The 24,444-nt window shown below is 35.2% G+C and overlaps 1 protein-coding gene across 1 annotated transcript in view; it reads left to right on the top strand.

The window, feature by feature from the left end:
- The window catches only part of LOC148954449 (GATOR complex protein Iml1-like), a 35,535-nt gene extending 11,501 nt beyond the window's left edge, over positions 1-24,034 (top strand). Inside the window, exons 3-9 of the mRNA XM_089086273.1 lie at positions 31-227; positions 9,353-9,624; positions 13,227-13,327; positions 15,660-15,916; positions 18,200-18,607; positions 22,017-22,363; positions 23,962-24,034. Of these exons, the coding sequence (XP_088942399.1) occupies positions 31-227; positions 9,353-9,624; positions 13,227-13,327; positions 15,660-15,916; positions 18,200-18,607; positions 22,017-22,363; positions 23,962-24,034 (1,655 nt within the window). The remainder of the gene's footprint in view (positions 1-30; positions 228-9,352; positions 9,625-13,226; positions 13,328-15,659; positions 15,917-18,199; positions 18,608-22,016; positions 22,364-23,961) is intronic.
- Positions 24,035-24,444: the final 410 nt, after the last annotated feature.

Genomic DNA, 24,444 nt, shown 5'->3' on the forward strand with positions numbered 1-24,444 from the left:
CTGTGATTTTACATATCTTCTACCTTTCAGTTTTTGAGAAACATTATATGGACAGAAGTCTTGATCGAACCGGGCAACTTTCTGTGGTTTTGACTCCAGGGGTCGGGATTTTTGAGGTTAGTCGAGAGCTTACTTCCATTACAAAGCAGAGAATCATTGACTGTGGTATTGGCTCAGATCTTGTATGTGTGGGAGAGCAACCGCTCCACGCAGTACCCCTTTTAAGAGTAAGTACTACGAACAATTACTGCTAAAATTTCCAAGTTCTTTCTTATATTCAGTTAAATAATCAGTTTTTTTTCATTACAATTAAAGAGCGAATTTAGAACTTGAAATGAGCGACAGTTAGCTTGCAAATGGCATGAAACCTAAGCTGAGCGAAGTTTTAGGTAAAGCGAAGTATTTAAAAGAGGGAATTTTATTGCACATTCAACTAACGAAACTAGATTCATCGTTAGAAATATGATTACGAATTTAAAAAAGAGAATTGCCTCAATTAAAAGAAGGTTTTTATTCCTCTAACGTTATGATCAAAAGAAAACTTAAAATGTATGACGCTCAACCATTCTGGGTAATGGCAATGAAATGCTGCTGGGTATGCCTGGATATAGGAAGATGACTAAATCGGCGAAGGATGGCAAAAGGTAGTCTTATTTCTATATATTCAATGACCTTATTTACATTATCAGAAATGATCTATCAAGGAATCAAAGGGATTTTTGAATCCTTATCCATTGAAATTAAATTTCATGGGGTTGGACCTTATCATTGGTAATGTACATCAGTCTCTAGGTGGTACCATTCCTTTATTTCTACAGTTCCCTAATGAGCTTTTGGAGACAGTATGAATTCGTGTGAGCTTATAGTAATGAAATAATTTCAACCTAAATCATATATATTTTATTTATTTGTTTATATCTGAACTATGAAGTTACTTTCTTCGATACTTTATTTTATTTTGATCTTTATTTATTTTTGATTTATTTATTTGATTTATTTGATCTATTTGATCTTGCATCTTTAGTGACGATTGATTTTCTATTAGCTCTGCTCACAACTGGAACCTTACCAACAACTTGCGACAACTTCCAAAAAATTCCTAGGTATACTTTTAATGAGAATATCTCCTTCAGCCATAATATTAGTTAATTGAAAAACAGGAAAAAACATGTGTACACGAAAACAAAGTAACATAGGAGGGAAGGAGGACAGGATGGAAAGCGTTAACGAATACAGGAACCAAAACAGGGATACACGAAAACAAGAACGAACGAGCAAAGGAACACAAGTACAAAGTTTCCAGCCGAGAAAATGTTTTGGTTTTTTGCAAGAACAAAAAAGATAAGAGGACAAAACAGAGGAAGAAAAAGAAAATAATTTTGCAAACAAAAAATGATTATTTTTTTTTGTATATTTAACGTATTACTATCTATATGACGTCATGGCATCATGCTAAATCCCGAGCGAAAATAACTGTTTGCTCTTCACTGGGTTTGGAGTCATGTCAATGAAAATACTACTAAACAATGTAACTGAACTATCAACTGTACTCTCCATGACAAAACAGCTTACAGTTGATGCGACATCATACCGCTGTTAAAGCCCACTAAAACTAAGAAAAGTGAAATGAACACGGTAACAAAAACAGAAAAAACTTAGGAGCATGAGAACGAAGCAGCACAGGAAGGAAGGAGTAAAGGAACAAACCTAGGAAAGAACAACAACGAACATTGTGCTACAAGATTTCTATCATTCCCTGGATATTCTACCACTAATATATAGTAAACACATTAGTTAGCAAGCAGAAAACAAAGGATGATACCGTGGAACTTCAGAATTCAGTACCAATTGGTCAAAAATAGGCTACAGTAATGTTACGGGTTAGTTTGATTATTTGTTTTTTAAGTGCATCATAGGCAGCCTAATAGTGCTGCCTAAGTAAAGAACAATTTTGGCACAATGTATTATTTATTTATTTATTTTTTTTTATTATTTTTTTTTTGTTAAGACCAGGGCACATCGTATCAAAGGATTTGTCGTTCTCCTCATTCAAAGACTCATTTGATTGGAAATTGAAGGGGCTAGTGCCCTTATTAATAGTCAAAAGTGATTGGAGGACAACTAACTCCCCCTCCCCCGTGCTCACCATTTCCCCAAACACTTCCAATCAAAATTATGATATAGCCATTTTTTTCAACGTAGTTGAAAAGTCTGGAAATTATTTATTTGAGGATGACAACCTCCCTACAGTCCTCAGGGCAAGGGTTGGAATTTACGCCCTCGAGGCATATAAGGTTGTTTATAGAAAGCGTTGTCGTAGAAACTTCAAAATGGGCTCATTCGATTGGAAATTGGAAGAACTGCTGCGCTTTTTAATAGTCGAAAGGGATTGGAGGGCAACTAACTCCCCTCCCACGCCCACCATTTCTCCGAACACATCCAATCAAAATTTTGAGATAGTCATTTTGTTCAACGTAGTTGAAAGGTCTAGAAACTATGTCTTTGAGGATGACAACCCCCCTCCCCCCCCCCCCAGCCCTCAGGGCCGAGGGGGTAAGTTATGCCCTGGGGGCAAATAAGGTTTTTATTGAAAGCGGTGTCGTAGAAACTTCAAAAAGGGCTCGTTCCATTGGAAATTGAGAGGGCTAGTGCCCTTATTAATAGTCGAAAGTGATTGGAGGGTGACTGCTCCCCCCCCCCCCGCCCTTCATTTTCCTGAACACTTCCGATCAACATTTTGATGTAGCCATTTTGTTCAACATAGTTGAAGGGTTCGAAAATTATGTCTTTGAAGATGACAAACCGCCCCCCCCCACAGCCCTCAGGGCTAAGGTTGTAGTTATGCCCTGGGGACATATTAGGTTCTTATAGAAACCTTTATCGTAGAAACTTCAAAAAGAGCTCATTCGATTGGAAATTGACAGAGCTAGTGCCATTTTTAATCGTCGAAAGTAATCGAAGGGAGAATCCCCTCCTCCCCTACGCCCAACATTTCCCCAAAGACTTTCGATCAACATTTTTATATAGCCATTTTGTTCAATGTAGTTGAAAGGCCTGGAAATTATGTCTTTGAGATTGACCCCCCCCCCCCCCCACAGCCCTCAGGACAAGGGATGTAAGTTACACCCTTGGGGCATATAAGGTTTTTATAGAAAGTGATGTCGTAGAAACTTAAAAACGGGCTCATTCGATTGGAAATAGAGAGGACTAGTGTCCTTTTTATTAGTCGAATGTGATCAGAGGACAAATAACCCCTCCCCACGTCCATAATTTCCCCAAACTTATCCAATCAAAATTTTTAGATAGCTATTTTGTTCAACATATTTGAAAGGTTCGGAAATTATGTCTTTGAGGATAACAAATCCCCCCAGTCACAGGACAAGGGTTTTAAGTTACGCCCTGAGGGCATATAAGGTTTTTATAGAAAGCCTGGTCATGTAAACTTCGGAGGGGTTGATTGGATTGGTAATCAGAAGCTCTACTGCTTTTTTTAAGAGTTAAAGTGATCGGAGGGGACCTACCCTCCCCCCGACATACACACACACAAACACGTCGTGTTATCCTGAAATGCACCTAATAGAAATTTTGAGATAGCTATTTTATTCAAATAGTCTATTTATCATATAACAAGGCTTTTGGGGTTGAAACAAGCCCCAGAGCCTAGGGGCAAGGGTTGTAAGTTATTGCCAGGGGCTATTTACGGTTTTCATGGAAGGGATGGTTGCATAAGCTTTACAGGAGGCTCGTATGGTTAAAAATTGGAAGTTCTAGTTCCCTTTTAAGAGTCAAAAGTGATGGAGGGCAGCTAACCCCCCCCCCCCTCGACTACCTCTCTTAACCAAACGAATCTGAATAAAATTGTCAGATAGCAATTTTGCCCAAACTAGTCCAAAGAACTAAAACAATGACTAGGGTTGACACAACCCCCAGTGCCCTATGGATAGGGTAGTAAGCCATGGTCTGGGGCCATATAAGGCTTTTAAGGAATGTGTGGTCGCATAAACTTCAGATGGGACTCATTTAATTTGAATTTTAAAGTTATAGTACTCTTTTTAAGAGTCAAAAGTGATTTGATAGCAGCGAGCCCCCCCCCCCAAGCTCATCATTTTCCCTAAGACATTCAATCAAAATTTTGCAATTTTGTTCACTGTAGTTAAAGAGTCCGGAAATTATGTCTTTGAGGAAGACCTCCCCACCCCCACAGCTCTCAGGGCATGGTGTGTAAGCTATGCCCCGGGGGCATGTAATAATTTTTTCTTATAGAAAAGGCGGTCGTATATACATCGGAGGGGACTCATTGGATTGGTAATCTGAATTCATACTGCCCTTTTTAAGAGTCAAAGTGATCAGAGGGCAGATATACCCCCCCCCCCTCAACACGTCGTGTTTAGCCGAAATACATCAAATAAAAATTTTGAGATAGTCATTTCATTCAAAATATTCCAAAGCTGTAAAACAAGGCATTAGGGGCTGAAACAAACCACAAGAGCATAGGGACGAGGGTTGTAAGTTATGCCGCGGGGTATTTAAGGTTTTTATGGAAGGAAACAACAAAAACAAGAAGAACAATTGGGAATTCTTTTCGTAAGACAGTGAAGATAATTTGAATGAATATCTTCGTCGCTCTTTTTATGAAAGGGATGGTTGTTTAACTTTAGAAGAGGCCCATTTGGTTGAAAATTAGAAGTTGTAGTTCCTTTTGAAGCGTCAAAAGTGATGGAGGACATTTAGATCCCCCCCCCCCCTCCCTGACAACCCCTCTTTTCATCAAACGCATCTGATTAAAATTGTGAGATATTGATTTTGTTCAAAATAGTCCAAAAAACATAGAATAATGTCTCTAGGGTTGACATAACCCCCCCAGCGCCCTGGGGATAGGGTTATAAGCTATGCCATGAGGGCATATAAGGTTTCTATGGAATGGGCAGCCGTATAAACATCAGATGGGGCTTATTTGATTTGAAATTTGAATTTATAATTTCCTTTTTAAGAGTCAAAGTGATTTGAGAGCAACCAGCCCCCCTCCACGTTCATCATTTCCCTTAACACCTCCAATCAGAATTTAGAGATAACAATTTTATTCATCGTAGTTGAAGGTTTTGGAATTTATGTCTGTGATGAAGACAACCCTCCCCCCCCCCCCCGCTACAGCTCTCAGGGAAAGGGTTGTAAGTTATGCCCTGGGGGTGTATAAGGTCTTTATAGAAAGGCTGGTCGTATATGCTTTGGAAGGGACTCATTGGATTGGTAATCAGAAGTTCTGGTGTCCTTTTTAAGAGTCAAAGTGATCAGAGCGCAGCTACCCCCCCCCCACACTCACACACACACACACAAACACTTCTTGTTTTCCCGAGAGGTAACCAATTAATATTTTGAGACAGTCGTTTTATTCAGAATAGTCCAAATATCATATAACAAGGCTTTTGAAGTTGATTCAAACCACCAGAGCCTGATGGCGAGGGTTGTAAGTTACGCCCCTGGGGTATTTCAGGTTCTTATGGAAGGGATTATTGTGTAAACTTTAGAGGTAGTTCATTTGGTTGAAATTCAAAATTCTAGTTCTCTTTTAAGAGTCAATAGTGGTGGAGGTCAAGTAGCCCCCCCCCCAACTACCCTTGTTTCACCAAATGTATCTGATATGAAATTGTGCGATGACAATTTTGTTTAAAATAGTCCAAGGAACATATAACAATGCCTCCAGGGTCGGTACAACCTCCCAGAGTCCTAGGGCAAGGGTTTTAAGTTATGCCCTGGGGTATATAAGGTTTACATGGAATGGATGGGCGTATTACATTCAGAGGGGTCTCATTTGGTTTTAAATTGGAAGTTATAGTGCCCTTTTTAACATTCAAAGTGATTTGAGAGACCTCCCCTCCCCACGCCCATGATTTCCCATGACAAATATCCAAACAAAGTTTTGAGACATTATTTTTTTCAGTATTGTTGAAAGTTCAGTAATTATGCGTAGCAATAATTGTAGTAGCATTAGTAGCAGTATGCAAATGGCACCTTTTTTCAACATCCCCTTCAACACACGATGAAATTTTTAACTTAATACCATCAACCGATCTTGAAGCATTGCTGCCTTAATACCTTTAGGTTTATTAATTGTAGTAGTAGCACCAGTAGTTAAAGTAGTAGCAGTTGGAGTACAGTTAATAGTTGTAGTCTTAGACTTAGTAGCAGTAGTAGTAGTAGCAGTAATAATAATAGTTGCAGTACTATTAGATGTTGAAGTAGAAGCAGTAGTATTATGATTTAAATTTTGTATTTTTGTTAGTTCAACACCCCCCCCCCCCTTGAACAAGCGTTGTAAGTTTTAATTTCACACACGAAACTGTTCCTAAGATATTGCTGATATGCCCTTTTTGACAACCTGCATACGGATGGCAGGTTGTCATTCGTACAACAGAAATATTCTCTAAAAATTTCGCCTTCATACCTTCATTGGTTATCGATTTTGAACTAGCCAGAAGATATTGTGTGTATACATTTAATGCTGCTTTTACGTTTACTGTAACTAACGACACTAATGGTATTAAGTTGAAACTTTTAGGGAACGTTTAAGGGGAGTTTCAATTAAATGAAAAAAAACTATATGCATGCGGATATTAAAAGGGCATATAAGCAATATAGAGCATATAAAGACATAGGCAGTGATGCCCTATCATAGCTAGTAATATCATTGATATTTTAATTTGATTCAAAATTAAAAGTTCTAGTGCACTCTTAAGAGTCAAAAGTGATTGGAGGGCCATCAGCTCTCCTCTTTAGCCCATAATTTCCCAAAAACTTCCAATAGAAATCTTAATACAGCAATTTTGTTCAGCATAGCTGAACGGTCCAGTAACTAAATCTCTAGGGTTGTTGGGTAGGTCAACCCCCCGCAGTTATGTAATTTGTCCATTATGCTTAAAACCTAACTGTTGCTTTGAAATTAAATCAAAGCGCACTGTGTGCATGCTGGTTGATAATGAGACATCTCAGCAAAATATCAAGAACGACTGAGCGTATTAAGCTCAAACTTTCGGGGCTACTTCTATTACTACTTCTGCTCCTAAAATTTTACTAAATCAAAAAAGTCTAAGTATATCCAGGCTGTGAAAGACCATAGATATAATTTTTTTGAAATGGTATTAACTTTTGTTTATCGGGTCAACTAGAGGATGTATGACTAAATTAAATACTACTATTTGCGTCATGATTTTCAAAAGGGTTTATGTTGTTTTAAATTGCTGAAAAACTTGTTCCGGCATTCAAATAACAGGGCAAACTATAAATTCGTAAAAAAAAATACCGGAAAAATTGAAACTATTATTTTCTTTTTTCCTGAAAAAGACTATGACAATATAAAACGAACAGAAATTAATTAAACAAAACTTTTTCCACAAAATAAGTTGTTTTTTTTAAAGCAAATAGCTCCATTAAATCAGAAAATTAACAAAACTAGAAGCAAATAATCTACCAAGCATACAACTACCACAAATCAGCATCAATAAATTAATGAAACGCGAAACAACAGAAATTAAAATAAATAACTGAGTCAAACTCAAAACGAGCAGAAATGAACATGAGTAGGGTTCAAAACCCCAATGCTTTCTAAAAGCCAGAATATAATTTGAACTTTACTGAAAAAATCCAAATGAATGCGCACTGTCTGTTTACTATAAATTTGCTGATATTTATTCCTTGAAATCTTAATTAATTTTTGATTTCTTAAAATTATAAAAGTGAAAACATTAAAAAAATTTTTTTCAGTAAAGTGCAAATTTTATTCTGGCGTTTAGAAAGCATAGGGGTTTTGAATCCTACTCATGTTAATTTCTGCTCGTTTTTTAGTTTGACTCTTTTATTTGTTGTAATTCCTATTTGTTTTGGGTTTCATTTATTTATTGATGTTTATTTGTGGTAGTTGTATGCTTGGTATATTATTTGATTCTATTTTTGTTCAATTTTGGTTTAATGGAGTTCGTTACTTCTTTTAAAACTTATTTTGTGGAAAAAGTTTTTGTTTATTAATTTCTGTTCATTTTATATTGACTTGGTCTTTTTCAGGGGAAAAGACAATAATAGTTTTAATTTTTCCGTTTTTTTTTCAGAATTTATTGTTTGGCCTGCCATTTGTATGCTGGAAAAACTTTTTCAGCAATTTAAAACAACATCAACCCTTTTCAAATCATGACGCAAATAGTAGTGTTTAGTTTAATCAAATACATTCTCTAGTTGACCTGATAAATAAAACTTAATACCATTCCCCAAAAATTATATTTATGCTCTCACAGCCTGGATACACTTACATTTTTTTTATGAGTCCTATATATTGGGGTTATCTTTCAAATGGGCCCCCTCTCAGTATTCTACGGTCACTGGTTCAAGACGATCATCCCTAGAATAAAAAAAAAAACGGGGAAACAAAGGACACATATCAGTACTACACATGCAAAAAAACTGATTTTCCTTTTTGTTCGAGATGGTGACTGTAAATCTTCTGTATAGGATTTTCAACTATAGTGACTCTAATGGTGCACTTTTTCTTTGATCTACTTTTCCTCTAATGGTGGAATTTTCAATTTGATGCCATTTCCGAGAATTAACTTTACGAGGAGGCACCGATTTCCGCAGTACTACTAACATAAGGATTGAAAACACTTGAAAACTTGAAAACACTAGAATTAATTAGATTTATTTCAGAAAAGAAAAACCGTGTTACTTTATCGGTGTCCTGAAGTCCCGTTGTCACATTGTCCACACTCTATAATTTCAACTTTAATATACAACTTGATTTGAATGTTCAACTTAAGTATGAAACTGGTCTGTCTGTTTTTCAAAATCTCTATTGGGTTAATTTTGCTATATATCGATTACGTATTGATTGCTCATTCGCATGAATTGTGAGCAAATCACTTGGAATATACTTCAATGAAATCGAGTCTTATTTTATGCAGATGGCTTTTGTTTTTGGGTACCATAGAAAGCGCATTAGTGTTGCCTAAATAGCTTTTTAAGGAAGGAGTGGTCGAAGAAACTTCAAGGGGGGCTTACTTGACTAGAAATTGAAATTTATAGTACCCTTTTGAGGGTCAAAATTAAAATGGGATTTTTCATTCTCCAGTGCCCTTTTTAGCTCTGCGAACCCCAAAGACACCCAATCAAAATTTGAGATACACGTTTTGTTTGGAATAGTTGGAAGGTTCAATAAATACCTCTACAAGTCCTTGTTTGTACTATAAATTCATTTATGCATATGCCATTCACATAGGAAAAGATGAAGGTGACTTGTTCCTAAATAAATTTTTAGAATTAGTCAATTTAATATGAGCCAGAGTCACTAAAAATAAATGTTTTTTTTCAGTTTCAGAATAAGGATATGCTTGATACCGACGACTACAACATACCTCATTGGCTAAACTTGAGTTTTTACACAACCAATAAAAAGCTCGGGTACTCAAATTTTGTACCAAGACTTCGCTTGCCTGTGTCCCCTTCTACTAAGGACAATGTAAGACTAATGAAGTCTCAATCTGAAAGAATTTACCCTGGCTGTGAAACAGGCTCATTGAACCAATTGTTTGACTATGATGCATATGATGCACAAGTTTTCACGCTTCCCACTCAAATTCAGAGGTAAGCTATAGCCTACTCTATAGTAGTTTGTGCATCATAAACTTCGTAGACGTGAGCTAAGAAGAGAACGAAAGATCTTAGAATTTCTTCGGCTATACAAAGCAAAATCCGTTAGTTTATTTATTTTTAGTTCGATATTCTATTTAGACGGGCTCTGTTCATTCGTGGTGTTTCATGACTTGCTTCATACTCTTTTCTATTTGTCTTCATTCAAATTTCGTGACCTTACTAGAGAAAGTGATCCAAAGATTCCTATAGTTATTCCAATCTTTATGATAACTTAAAGGTAAGAAGGTATATTAGAGCCTACACCATGCTAAAAAATTAACAAAAAATTAAAAGAAATAAAATGCAGGTTATAATAGTATCACAGGCAGAAAAGCAGAATCAAGTAAAACTGAAAAAGGAAGGACAGCTGTTTGGTTTTCGTTGGAAACACTTGTTTGCTGTCTATAATTTCTCATCGTTTATTTCTCAGAGATACATCCGAGATACATACAGAGATACATACGGACCATCCAATCTTATTTAGTTTCTGATAATCTTGCTTTTTAAGTAAATGAAGTTTTGTTTCGTCTTTTATTCCCAAGGTTAGTTGTGTAGAGGAAGTAACGCTTTAGTTTTGCCCTATTGTTTTTGTTTTTCTTTGCCAACGATTTCAGTTTATTGTGAGAAAGTGGTACTGCTCTAAACTACATGGTGTCCATGCAAACTGGGACCTTTCCGGATTGATGATTAAGACATTACATCTTGGAAAGCTGTGAATAACTGTTGCCGGGGGCCGAAAAGAGTGATTTGTGCTTGTCCTTGAGCCAAAGCCTACAGTGTTTGAACGGGAGTGGAGTTTTGTGTCCCTCAGAAAGGACTATCTGAATGTGTTCTTCGATGCTTTCCTTTCTTCGAGTCATGTATTTATTTTCGAGTAGAAACTTCCTTCAAACAGGTAAGTAAAGCAGGCAAGAGCTTCAAATTAAGGTTAAATCTAAATGTGAGAGCTATTAAGATCTGTGAGGGTTCCCTTGCTAAAATGTTTTCTTAGAATAACAAAAAGACTAATTTCAAGTTGAGCTATGGAGCATTTTCCCACAGAACCGAAAGGGCTGATATCTACTTTTCTATGCCATTTCTTTTTTTGATTTTGCTTATTTTTCTGTTTCATTTTCCGAGTTTGGACTATTAACGAGGAATGATTGAACTTATTCCCCTAAACTCTAATAGTGTGTTCATTGTGAAAGAAATTGAGAGTTTTTGCTAGTACTTTTATTACAAAGGTCCCTCATAAAATGGAATCAATTTTTGGACTAGAAGAGATACAATTTCCTTTTTAACTCTAGTTTTGGAATTTAAGTTAGAAACTAAGCTGGTAGGATATTCAGTCCTAATCTTTGACTGCTAGAGTCCTGCTGGATGATTATGTTCTGGTCTTTACGAGATGGAGAGGGTGTTAGCCCTACTCCTTATGTTGGTATCTTCTGCTCGTTTTAAGTTTGAATTGGTTATTTATTTATTTATTAAATAAATTTAATTTAAACACGGTTATTTATTTTAAACACGAAAGCCATCTTATAATACTAATGGATTAGCTAGACTACAAATCATATAGGGACTCTGTCCTGCGTCATGACACCTAATATCTACTGCATATACTGGCTACTCAACACAGTAGTAGAAGAAGAAGAAGAATAAGTTTATTTAACAAACAAATTACATGAATAAATAATTTTCTAAACTTCTAAACCCAAAATAATTTGCTGCAATGCAATTCCTGCTTGGGTAGATTACACTAAAAAGGATAAGTAGCAAATGTTACATTAATTCTAATTATCAACTCGAAAACTCCTCTAAATTTGAACAATTGCTATCTCTTATGCTCTCTTACAACACCATATTTTTATCTCTACATGAGGAGATTCTACTCCCATAATTCCTACTGCTCTATTCCCGATTCAAAAATAAACCAAAGTCATTAATATGATTCGCAATATTACTTTTTAATTCTAGATAATAAACTCAGCGAATCATTAAATTTCCAAACCTTCTGTTAAATCTTAGCTGTTAATATTTTAACCACCAGTTATTTATGCGGGCAACATCCTACGAATTTTCCATTACTGAATTGTTTAAAGATATAGTGGCTTCGTCATAAAAATCCAAACAAAAAATAGTTTTAAATTCACGGGTGTTTAATAGTAGAATTTATGGGCTGTCCTATTTATAGGCTAAAACTAGCCAAAATCTTTGAAAACTCACTTGCGATTACTGCCATCAATATTGAGAGGTGGGAAGCCACTATTTTCCAAGGCTGGTGAATGTGGATACCCCACTTCAACACATACTAAGACTCTTTCATGTACTCTGAAGATTCTCGCCTAAAACTGTCTTCCCAAAACTGAAATGGGTCAAGGATTAACCAATAGCGCCTTGCGAATAAATAACTCACTTTTATTTACAATATTGTAACAGAGGCCACAACTGAAACGCAACTTCATTATAGATTTAATGTGAACTAAACTCGAAAAACTAAAATCCTAGGATATAATCTCTTGTGATCTCTACCTAATCCTGAAACGAAAACCGAGCTCCCAGAGAAAGCCTCCCTGGCAGACGTTCAAGAAAGACCTAGATCCTGTTGGTGGTTTCTGCCGACACAGATGTCTTCGGGATAAGTACTGGCTGATAATCGCAGCAAAGACTACTGCTGATAGACTTGGTTGGACTGTGTCTGTAATCCGGTAGTTCGTTGGTGCCTGGCAGGATGAATTATTGTTTGGTTCCCGCAAAAAATAAAATAAAAGAAGTACTGGAGGATAGATCATAAATATTGCACCAGGCACGATGGCTCTTAAAAAGAAAGAGAAAATATTTCGAGCCAATGGTGACAAAACGAAGCACATTGCACCTGTGTACCTTCCGTCTAAATGAAAAGAAAAATTCTATCAATGGTGACATTAATTATCATCTGCTGTCATATATGTATCTTTTCAATTTACGCATGTGCACACGCCTTTGCTAAAAATGGGACCTCGCACCCCCTCTCCTGCTCCCTCCAATGAAATCACTATTTTACCTATTAACTTGGGACAAACGAAAACGCACAATAGGTAGTTTGCTTGATAGTTTGGCTTTCAATGTAAAAGTCTTAAGGACAAATGATGGGGAATATGACAGAGATCGATCTATTTTTAGGAACATATTTAGTATATATATATATATATATATATATATATATATATATATATATATATATATATATATATATATATATATATATATATATATATATATATATATATATATATATATATATATATATATATATATATATATATATATATATATATATATACATTTCTTTTTTTTTGTTCTTAGCTGGCTGCGAATTCTCTCTTTCTGTATTCAGGTATAAACACTTTTAGGATACCGTTGAATTGACCTTGAATGGTCTCACTTTTTTACTAATTTTAACGGCTTCCTCATGTTCTCTGCTATTCTGCTATATGTTTTAAGATTTTAATTATTCCTTTCGCGCTCCAAGGCTTTACTTTCCTTTGGTTATATTGTTTTTTGTTGCTTATACTTTCTACAAGTAATTTTTATTTCAGGCAAAACTTCAAGCCAGTGACTAAAAAAGAGTCAAGAAATACAAGTGTGCCACCAGAAGTCAATCCAGGGCAAAAAAAGTCAATTCCCACTCAACCTGTTGGTTAGTTTACATTAATTGTTTTCTTTTTCTCTTTTAGTTCCCAAGTGTAGATTGCTAGCATATAGGTTGGCCCAAGTCAAGTCCGTTTGCTGGGGCTGATGGGCCTTTTACCAAGTAGTTGGCTCTGCAGAAAATATCAGACCAATTTATAAGGCTCTCAATCACGCCAGGATTTACCCGAAGGCCCACTAGGCCCGGGCCTAGGAGTGCACAATGCCAGAGGTTGCAATAAATTATCACTGAGTGAAATTTTTCTTAACAAAAACTGGACTGATGTGATTTATCGTTGAAGTGCAAGGTGCACACCGTCGCCACTCTGCCTATTCACAGAAAAGTAATTTTAAAACAACACAGAAATTCCGCGGCCGCTTATAAATTGTCAGATGTCTCCTTAGAATGGCAGCTGAAAGTTAGTTATCACCTCTCTCTTTCATTACCTTTGGCTCATCAGCTGCGTTCTGTTCAGTACTTCCACCATCCCCAAATTTTCAGGGATGTCCCCGAAAATTTCGGAAAAATTGCATGATTAGTAATATAAGGCACTCAAAGATTTAACTCTTGGTTTGGGAGAGGAGATTAGTTGATTAGTCCTTAAAAAACGCAAAAGGCACATTGTCAAGGACACTTTTCTAATTTATTTTTGGGTGGGTGGAGGGGGAGGGGTCCTCGAATAATCTTTCCTCTCCTCCCCCTCCCCCATCTCTGCACAGGTATGGCTCCGAAAAATTGCAAGACTTTCAAAAGATTTCCACAAAAAGGACGGAGCAATAAAATATAATAAAAAACATTAAAAATAAACAAAACAAAATTTGCATTAAGGAAAACAACAGCAACGTGTAAGTGGACCTTAATATGTGAAGAAAGGCATAAAGACGACACCTACATTATAATTAAAAAAAAAAAAACTGGTGGCGTGCCATTTGTTTTTTTGTTTTTTTTTATTTCGCGAAGTTTTGAATTTGTGACTTTTGGGTCTGCTATGCTATATTTATTTATTAATCTTGTGTTACATTTCCACAGATGTAAGTGAAAAATATATTTTGTGAAACGGAAAAAGGTAGAACGGGTTTTGTTCATGAATTCTAGTGCCAGAAGTGCTTAAAATAAAAGATGTTAGGTAGCACGACATCATCGTAAAAACTAGTGAGATGAAAACAGCTGAAATGAAGTTTCTTGGACACAGCGGAAGCCTTAAAGGTATGTATTTGGCAAAAGATGTGAGTGATGAGAAGAGTTGCCGATGAAACATAGATATGAAAATACGGTCCGCTGTCTTAATCCTGGAGACACGATGAAGTATAGCTTGCAAAGAGGAATTGTCACGGCAATTAGGAAGAACAACTTGTGATTTTTTCTAAATTATATTCAAGGATAATGTTTTGGATTCAGTAAATTGGACAGCACAATTTCAGAAATACGCACAGTAGTTGGACCTAGGCTGAAGATATAATCAGCATATGAGACAAAAAGCACGTCAATGCCATGAAGAATGCCAGACGTCCAGGATTTCGTCTGCGAGTTCGCATTGACTTTTAAGTAAGTTCCAAGAAGTCTTCAAGGCTTACGATCATAAATGTCTTTTACAGCTTCAGTAGTACTGTTGCTTGATTTTGGAACCTTGATGCGTAGATTAAGATTTGAATACATATTTCCTATTGTTGTATTGAATGATTGACTCTCTTTTTTAGGAATCGAAACCACACTTAACATTGTGTACTTGAATTTGCTTGACATGGTCTTCTAATTGTAAATTAATTTTTTCTTGCATCTTTCTCGAACAGAGAAAAAAAATTAACTTTATTCTATTTTTCTTTTAGGGTCTGAATTATTTTATTTTTTTCTCTTCATCTTTGCAGATTCGATTTTATTTTGAATTGTCATCTTTTTGTGTGTATTTAATGGATTTTATGACAATTTCGTTATGTCTTCACAAACCAAGTCGGCTTACAATTACGATGCTCTTTATTTTTGTTTTTTAGATGCCATTTGTCAGAAGATATTGATTAAGATTCATTTTATTCATCCTTGAAATCTTCTATGATAATTCTCCAAAATGAACAATCGAGCTATCATTTTCCTTTTTTACCTTTTTTTTTATCCAACTTATGCATACAAAACTAAACACTCTTGATATATAAAGACATCAGTTGATATAAAAACCATAATATTGGCTATCTAAGGTTTATTTTACCTAGGTTGTATCAGCTCATCTTAATGTATACTAATAATACTTAATATATAAATCTTAACGGCACGTAGTTTATTTTCTTAACCTTTTTTCTAAAATTTATACAATTTGGAACGTAAGTAGCTCATGAAATGAACGTTTTAGGTTGGGTTGACTATCTTTCAACTTCCCACGCACCGACACTGTTTCAACCGAGGAAAGAATTTGGGAAAAGCTATGACTCTGATGATACTCCTGGTTCAAGAACAGTTATAGGATCTGAAGGCTCACCTTTGGAACGGCAACTTGCTTATAGACCGAAATCTCGACCTGGTAGAGCATTGATAAACCCATTTGATCCGTCTCGAGTGCCTGTTAAACATACATCTGGAAGAAGGAGATGGATTCACATATATCCAAGGGTATCTTTTTTTATTATTATTATTATTGCTATTATCAAATTTCAGGTCGTTCATTTTATCTTCATTTTAAGCTTTTGTTTGCGAATTTATCTCTTTACTATTACCTTTGTGTCTGTCGGAAAGTTTCTCAAATATTTTTTCAAAATTTGGAGTCCTCCACACTCTACAAATATACCTGGCCCCTGTCTAAGTGATATTTTGAAATTTATTATGTCCAGAAAACATTCTTTGTCTTTCAAAATATACTCTTGGTTAGTAGTTAAGTTGTACACGTATATTAAGCACATACTTAGAATTTTTCCCTTAGAAGTATTGTTAGGATAAAACTAACAAATATAGGTAAAGTGCATGGAAAATGTAAGAAATTACAGGACATACCTTACAAATATTGAGGTTCCGCAAGAGTATTCACCTTATTCTCCCGATGTCCCCACGCGGAGTATGTGCCTGCTGTATTGAATGACGAAGGGAAGAAAAACTTATTTTCAATTTCTGACCTTTGATAATAATTCAGGACGTATTATGTCATGTTGGAAAAAAAAAATCGGAAAAAAATGGTGCAAAATAATATTGTTTATAAAGGTAAATAAAGGCTATATTTTGCACACGTCAGCTCAAACCACAGTTTTAATACCGAATACTTCAATACTTCAAATATCAGGTTATAAGTAAGTCTTAGTAATTTTTTTTTTCTTTGGACCATCCAAATTCAGCGTTCTAAGATAATTGGGAAAGTAATAGAAAACAAAATTCAGCTACCTTCTTAAGTGTATGAATACTCAGACTTTTTCAAATTAAGGAGCTTTATTTATAAAACTAAAGAGGCACTTCACAAAAGAATACCGAGAAGTCCAATAAATGGGCGTGTATAGGATGTATATATATATATATACATATATATATATATATATATATATATATATATATATATATATATATATATATATATATATATATATATATATATATATATATATATATATATATATATATATATATATATATATATATATATATATATATATATATATATATATATATATATATATATATATATATATATATATATATATATATATATATATATATATATATATATATATATATATATATATATATATATATATATATATTGGTACTAAAACCAAAAAACCAATGAAAAAAAAACAAAGAATTAAAAGATGAATAAAATTCAATAAGAGCCAAAAATTACAAAAATTAAGGTTGTGAGGTATTTGGTTTTAATTCTTGTAAAATTCAATAAAAGCCAAAAATTACAAGAATTATGGCTGTTAGGTATTTGGTTTTAATTAATATTTGTAATTTTTGGCTTTTATTGAATTTTATTCACCTTTTAATTCTTTGTTTTTTTTTCATTGGTTTTTTGGTTTCTTTTCACATTGACTCTCCGCTAGTTTTTTTTTTTTTTCCGGCACTTTTCTTGAATACATTATTTCGTTTCGCGCTGAAGAAGAGAGGCGGCTGTTCTCTAGAAATATTCGCTTTGTTTGTTTATTCAGTATCCTCTTTTGGCCTTAGAAACCCCATTTTTGATCGTTTCCTTTTCTTATATTATGGCAGGCCAATGTGGTTTAAGAAATTATTTTGTACCATTATACGGACAAAAAAATACAAGACGTTTTCGTATAATTTTTCGTGTTTTGAGTAGTGAATGAGAAAACAAAGCACTTTGTCATGCTAAGCACCTACGCATAAATTTATTTCGATGGGAGAAACAAATCCTTCAAATCCGAAGGCATGCAAATTGCATTAAAATTATTGGAAATAAATGAACTGGAGAAAGCAGGAGATTTGTGGGCTGATGTTGTTATCTCAGAGGAAATCTGGACGAGCACATCTAAGCATACAGGCTAGGCAGGTTTGGGGAGATGATGAACTAGCTCTAAATTCCCCTTCCCTCCCCCTCTCTCTCTCTCTCTCTCTCTCTCTCTCTCTCTCTCTCTCTCTCTCTCTCTCTCTCTCTCTCTCTCTCTCTCTCTCTCTCTCTCTCTCTCTCTCTCTCTCTCTCTCTCTCTCTCTCTCTCTCTCTCTCTCTCTCTCTCTCTCTCTCTCTCTCTCTCTCTCTCTCTCTCTCTCTCTCCCTCTCTCTCTCTCTCTTCTTTCTCTTACTGCTCGTCCTCTTTCCCATCCATCGTCCTTCCCTCCCTTTCTTCGTCCTTCCCTATCTCTCCCATTCTTCTTCTTTCTTTCGTTAACGGAGAAAGAGGCAGTAAACTTGACTCTTATAAATCTTGCCTCTCATTTTTTATTCACTTCTTTCAGGGATTTCAATTGATAGTTCTACCTGCTTTATCTAAAGGTTCTGCTCGCCATATGTCTGTGAGAGAAAAGAGTGCTGACTCAATTAAAAAAGTCGTCAATCCCAGTAGCAGTTTTATACGTAGTTTATCACATGTTGATCCACCTGCCAAAGAATCACTTTTATCAATTGGTCGGATATTTCATAAAATAACTCTCCTGGGATCAGCAATTACTGTAACGGGTTATAAACCTAGGCATCCATATGATGGCCGTAAGTTTAGTTACATTTATAACCTCAGAACTCCTTATATCAAATATTATCAGTGTTTGAGGACGGATTTCTACACTGAAAAGCTGCAGCACTTCAACTGGAATCATATGGATCATTATATATGTACTGGTGGAAGTCCAGATTATGCCTTGACTGAGGTATGAGTTTCTTTTATCTTTGATTTACGTCGCCCAGGATCAAACTGTTCTATGTATAAATACAATATTTAAATTACTACAAGACACGGAACTCGTTTTCAGTTCTTCCATCAATTTTTTCTTCCTATTATGTCATGGAGAAATACGCTGGTTACACTAGGCTCTTATGTTAGAATAGGGATAAAACCAAGAATTTAGGCAACCAATAGTGCAAAATAATTGAAAAGATCGTTGATTATTTGAACCCCACCTCCAAGGGCCGAACACAACAAGATGAGAAGTGTCTCCACCTATCTGTTAAAATAATATTATCAAATTCTCAAATTAAATGTAGAACTATGTCTATTTTTATTTTAACTCGTAAAGTAAATATAAAATAGCTTACTAGAAAGATAAGGAAGGACCTTGAAGATAAAATTGAAATAATCACCTTTTTGTCCTTTTCTTTATTTGCTTCACGGCTATTGCAAAGTATTCGTTTCTATATTCATTTTTGTTTTTGAATATTGTGTCTCTTCACAGTTTTTTTTAAATTTCTTTAAATTGGTTTTTATTGAGCATGCTGTAATCCAACTCAAATGAAAGTTTACCATCATTATATAAGTTACATTAATATTGGCTCAAATTTATCGCATTTCTTTTTAGATGTAACTTAGCTTAAATCTGTTGAAACCACAACTCAGTATTGTGCACACTGGTCTAAAGCCCCAACTGTTTTGAAAGCATTGAAGTTCTTTTTTTAACAGAGTTTTTTTTATCAGCTATCGGAAGTAGTAGTTATAAATTTTGACTTGTAATTTTTTCTATATTAAACAGACTAAAGAAATATGAGCAATTTTAGTTGGGGATAAATTTCTATTAAATCAAGGGCGTGAAAAAATATGAATCTAAAATATAAAATGCTTGGTTTTGGAGTTTTAAATTGGTTTAATACTATTGGACAAAACTAGTAGATAACTGATAAACTATAAAATGATGTGGGACTTGGTGAGCCCCTTTAAACTTTCTGCAACATCCCTTTATGAGCCAAAGACTGTTGTGAAACACTCACTTGATGTGTTTTGATCTTGGATGGTCATTCTTTGATCCCAATCATTTTAAACGACATTCAGTTATCCCCTAATGATCATAGTGAAAAAATATATACCATGCCTGTATTTGTGAATTTGGAGTTGTGGGAGTTGGAGTTGGTGAGTCTAAATGACTGGTCATTCAGATTGAAAGTCCTTGTATGACCCAACGCTTAATCGTGTTTAGTCCATTTTTTTACGCAATTAGGACAGAAAAAGGCTTATACAAATTAAACTCAAATAAAAAGTTTGATTTTCCATTCAACATCGTCAATTTTTATTTTCTTCCCTTTTACACTTCGGTTGGGAAGATTCATCATTCTGATTGTATTTTTTTAAGAACCAAGGAAATCAACCTGAAAAGATTTTCTGCCAAAAATATTTTGGCAAAAAATCCATCTTAAGTCTATCCGTACCTGAAAACCAGGATTTTCTATGATTGTTCTTCTGGCTATTATAAAATATTGAAGGTTAGTTTTCTCGCAGAAAAAGTTTCACCAGTGTTTCCAAATCGAACCGTAAAAAACAATATGTGGAAACTAATTCGGTAAAGTCGATAATGCTTTTCACACTTAAAAATTCAAAGACGTTGCAGAAACCTTCAAATAAACTATTTAAAGAAAGGTTTTGAGTTTTCCATTACGCAGTATTTATGTTTATCCTGCATGTAGTAGTCTAATTGTTTTTATTGTATTCGCCGCTAGCCAAACTAGCCAAAGGTGAAACAGGGGTGGTTTCGATTTGTCTTTGTTACATTTGACTGTTTTAAGTCTTCATTTACTCTTTCGGTTCCTGAAGTTAAACAATAAATTTAATATTTGCACTTTATGTGACACAAGACAAGCAACAAAATTGAAAATTTTGGAATAAATACTTAAAAAGGATAAATATGGCAAAATAGGATAATTGGTCTTTAAAAAAAGATGCTCTTATAAGTAAGTCAATTTGAGCATTTGAAGGCTTGAATAATTTTGATTATAAACAAATTAATGCCTAGCTTTGAGTTTTAGCTATTCCATGACACCCACACTTCTTTACATTTCCTTCTTGTTAACAAGATGTGAGGGCAAGCCTATATTTACTCATCCAATCACTGGATTTTTATCCAGTTTACTGCCAATTATTGGCTGTGTTTCCCTTTTGCTATAGCAGTCGGGAACGTTACGCTTTTTTTAGCTCCATGATGATAAATTCTTTCGCTCATTTTCTGTTTATTTTTAACACTGATTCTTTATTTGTAAAATTGGCGGACGCTTGTAAGAAAGGCAAAATTGAAAATTGACGATTTTCTTAATTTTATAAAATATATATGGTTGTGTAAGTCACTTAACCAATTCAAAGAGCGAGTTTCCATTTTTGGTTTCCTTACTCTATGTTGTCTTCCTTTTTTTTTTTTTTTTTTTTTGCATCGTACATTTCAGTCTATAATTGTATTCTTGTTATAATGAGGATGTATTTCAGTCGACTAAACGGGAAATGTTATATTTTTTTTGCTAGCTATGAATTCTCCTCATTTTTTTTTTATTTTTTTGCGCTACGATTTCTCCCTATTGTCATGTTTAGTCAAAAAGGTCTCAGAGCTTATTTGTAATACTCTTGTGAGCATTCCCTCGAGAGCTTTGGCTCTGTGGCTTATGTGTGCAAAATGTGTGGCTTATGTGGCTCTGTGTGCAAAATGTAAAATACTAGGGTTTCTCGCTTGAAATGAAGAAAGAAGACCTTCCTGACTAGGGTAAGCTTTGATGCTGAAAAATGTAGTTTTTCATATAACCTTTGTTAGATATTAATTTAAAAAAAACTTTTTCCACAAAATAAGTTTTTCAAAAAAAAAATAAAGAACTCCAAAATTAAACAAAAAATGAGCAAAAATCAAATCAAATAATCCATCAAGCGTGAAACTACCACAAATCAGCATTGATAAATAAATGAAACCCAAAACGAACAGAAATTAACAATAAATAACCGAGTCAAACTCAAAAGGAGCAGAAATTAACATAAGTTGGGCTCAAAACCCCTATGCCTTCCCAAGGCCAGAACAAAATTTGCACTTTACTGAAAAAATATAATTGTTTTTACTTTTATTGCTTTAATAAATCAAATAATATTAACATTTTGATTACTAAATATTAGTATATGTATATTAAACTGACAATGCACATTCATTTGTATTTTTTTCAGTAAAGTGCAAATTATGTTCTGGCCTTTCACGCTTGGTAGATTATTTGACTTTATTTTTGCAACTCTGATAGTATTGATCGAATTACTTACTATGGGTCCTCATTGGTCATCCTTTCTTTTGCCGTCACTTCTGTTAATTAGTTCATACTTTTAATTTCCAGTCTTCCAAGTATTGGCGCCTTAGAATGTGTTTCTTACCCCTTGACTACTCAAAGCGCTTCAGACAAGACCCTCCAAGCCCGTCTGCCAACGAGGACCGGACATTCGATGGTTTCACGAAGTTTTTAGAAAATACAGTCAACCGTATGAGACATCGTTCTAAAAAGAAAATACATTCCCCATTAGAAAGGACTATGAGTACTATACAGAAGGGGGAAAAGATTATAAGGACAAGAGTGCACTCAGTACGTGGAAGAGCTGAAAAATCGTCTTTTCGTCCAGAAGGAAGAAATTCTCCAAGTTTGGATTTGGAATCGTCCACATCATCTGACTCGTTGCACCAAGAAAAGTAAGTTCTGATCTTTACGATAGGTACCCCCCAGGGATAGTCCCTGGGGCAAGATGGCCTCTGGGTGTCGAACCTGGACCTCCGGTTTTTGCCTTAATAATTTCAAATAGAGTTTTGCGCTTTGTCCCAAAAGTTCCCGTAATTTTTCTGTAAAAAATTATTTGATCAACACGAACGTACAAATAAGTGATTACTTTTCAAAATACTGTCCTTCGGATTTTATGCACCTCTTCCTACGTTTTGCCCACCCCTTGTAGGCTTCAACATGGACATCTCGTAGAAAGGCGGCTGAAGGGTCTTCTACCCCTTCAAGGGTCCCATTATGATGTCCTTTGAGTGATATCTTGATTCTTGGGAATGAAAAGAAGCCTGGCTTAGCCGTACGGCTCTACGGTGTGCGTTATACGGCTATATAGCGCTTAGCGCTGCTTTAGTATAGAGTGGATTATGTATTTGTTTTTTCAGGCGGATTTGTAAGGATTATATTAGAACCTTCAAAGGGGCTCTAATGTCCTTTTTTAGGGTAAAAAGAGATTCAAGGTTAACCAGCCCCCTCGTCCTTTTTACATGCCCCATCAAACACTGGTTAAAATTTTAATATAGCCATTTTTTTAAGTCTCCAACAACTAGGCCTCCACGATGATATAACCCCCCAAAGGCTTTAAGTTTTTCCGTTTGCTGACTGTTCACATATAGGATATATCATCTGGAAGCGGGGAGAATGTTTCATCCTGAGTATATCTGAAATAGCTAAGGCTATTAAGGTAAAGCTTCAAGGACAAAAGACACTTTGTGTGTACAGGCCATAAAAAAGGCCGTATCTGCATTATCTTAGGAACGGCCAAGGGTATTTAATGGAAACTTTTAGGGCTACTGCTACTACTGCTATTACTATCATTACTACTGCTACTACAACTACTACTATTACTACAACTGCGACTACTTATGATTGCGAGTACTTGTGACTACTACCGCTTGTGGCTAGTGTCCGGTGCTCCAACGATAAGGGAAGACTGGTGGCGGTGGGAGTTAAAAATGGCAGTGTCGGCGCACCGCCAGAAATGTTTTCGTTCCGCTGCTAGTGAGATGTTGGTGGTGCGCCGCCGGTGCGATCATTTTTGACCGCATACGTTTATGTTTTGATCAGTGTTTCTCAAATCCCATCTTTAATTTACGACAGATTTGAGTCTATTCATGAGTTAGAAACTTCGCGAATCCCTGGCTGGACGCTGGTCTTCTTCGTTATTCATCAAGAGAAGTAGAAATCTGGTAGAAAAGAAATGGCTGTGGCATTTCAGAACTCTTGCATAATAGTTGAAATATCTAACAGCTATGTATTTCTAACAGAATGAATTATCAAAATTAGTAGTATTTTTTTTCATCGAGCATTACTGTATACAAAACTTCGAATACTCTATCCCAAAATTCATCATTTAATTGGGTAAAAACTTCGATTAATAGTGCAAGTCGAAAAAAAAACTTCTTCTGGAAAACTTCCGAAGTCTATTAGAACCGCAGGATGTGGCTATAGTTAAATAGACAATAACTTTTTGGCAAGTGCGGCGACTTACGGAATTTTATCGCGATTATTTCTCCAGAACTGAAAAACGTTGCCGTAACCGTCGTCTTCCGTTTCTTTCTATGTCTTTAAAAGGATATAGTGCACCTTGATTCCTGATTGTTTCCAGCTCTTCTCAATTCCTTTCTCCTTTTTTAAAAGACCTTCTTGCCCTCTCTTTCAGCCTTCTTTTTTTGGCAATGTTTCTTTAACCTAGAAAAAAGTCAAAGAAAATCATTACTTGAAAAATAAAAATTAGAAGCCTAAACATCATCAGAGAGAGCGTGTCCGAATTCGGCTGTTTTTCAAAAACTGTGGAATTAGCTCTGCAGTTTTTGCGACGTTCTGATTTCGTACTATTATTCTCGCGGCATTTTTGTGCAATTAACACCGTGAGCAATCGCACGAGACATGTCGCGAGGATGCAGTATTTTATGCGTAATTTTCACTAAGAAAAAAGGGATTGGTTTTCAATCGGCCGTTTCTACTTCGGATCGACTGTTTTTGGGATCCCATGTGAAAA

Source organism: Artemia sp. Qi Xiang Cuo, chromosome 3 (assembly GCF_049724085.1).
Source record: "Artemia sp. Qi Xiang Cuo chromosome 3, ASM4972408v1, whole genome shotgun sequence".
In the NCBI taxonomy this organism is placed as follows: domain Eukaryota; kingdom Metazoa; phylum Arthropoda; class Branchiopoda; order Anostraca; family Artemiidae; genus Artemia; species Artemia sp. Qi Xiang Cuo.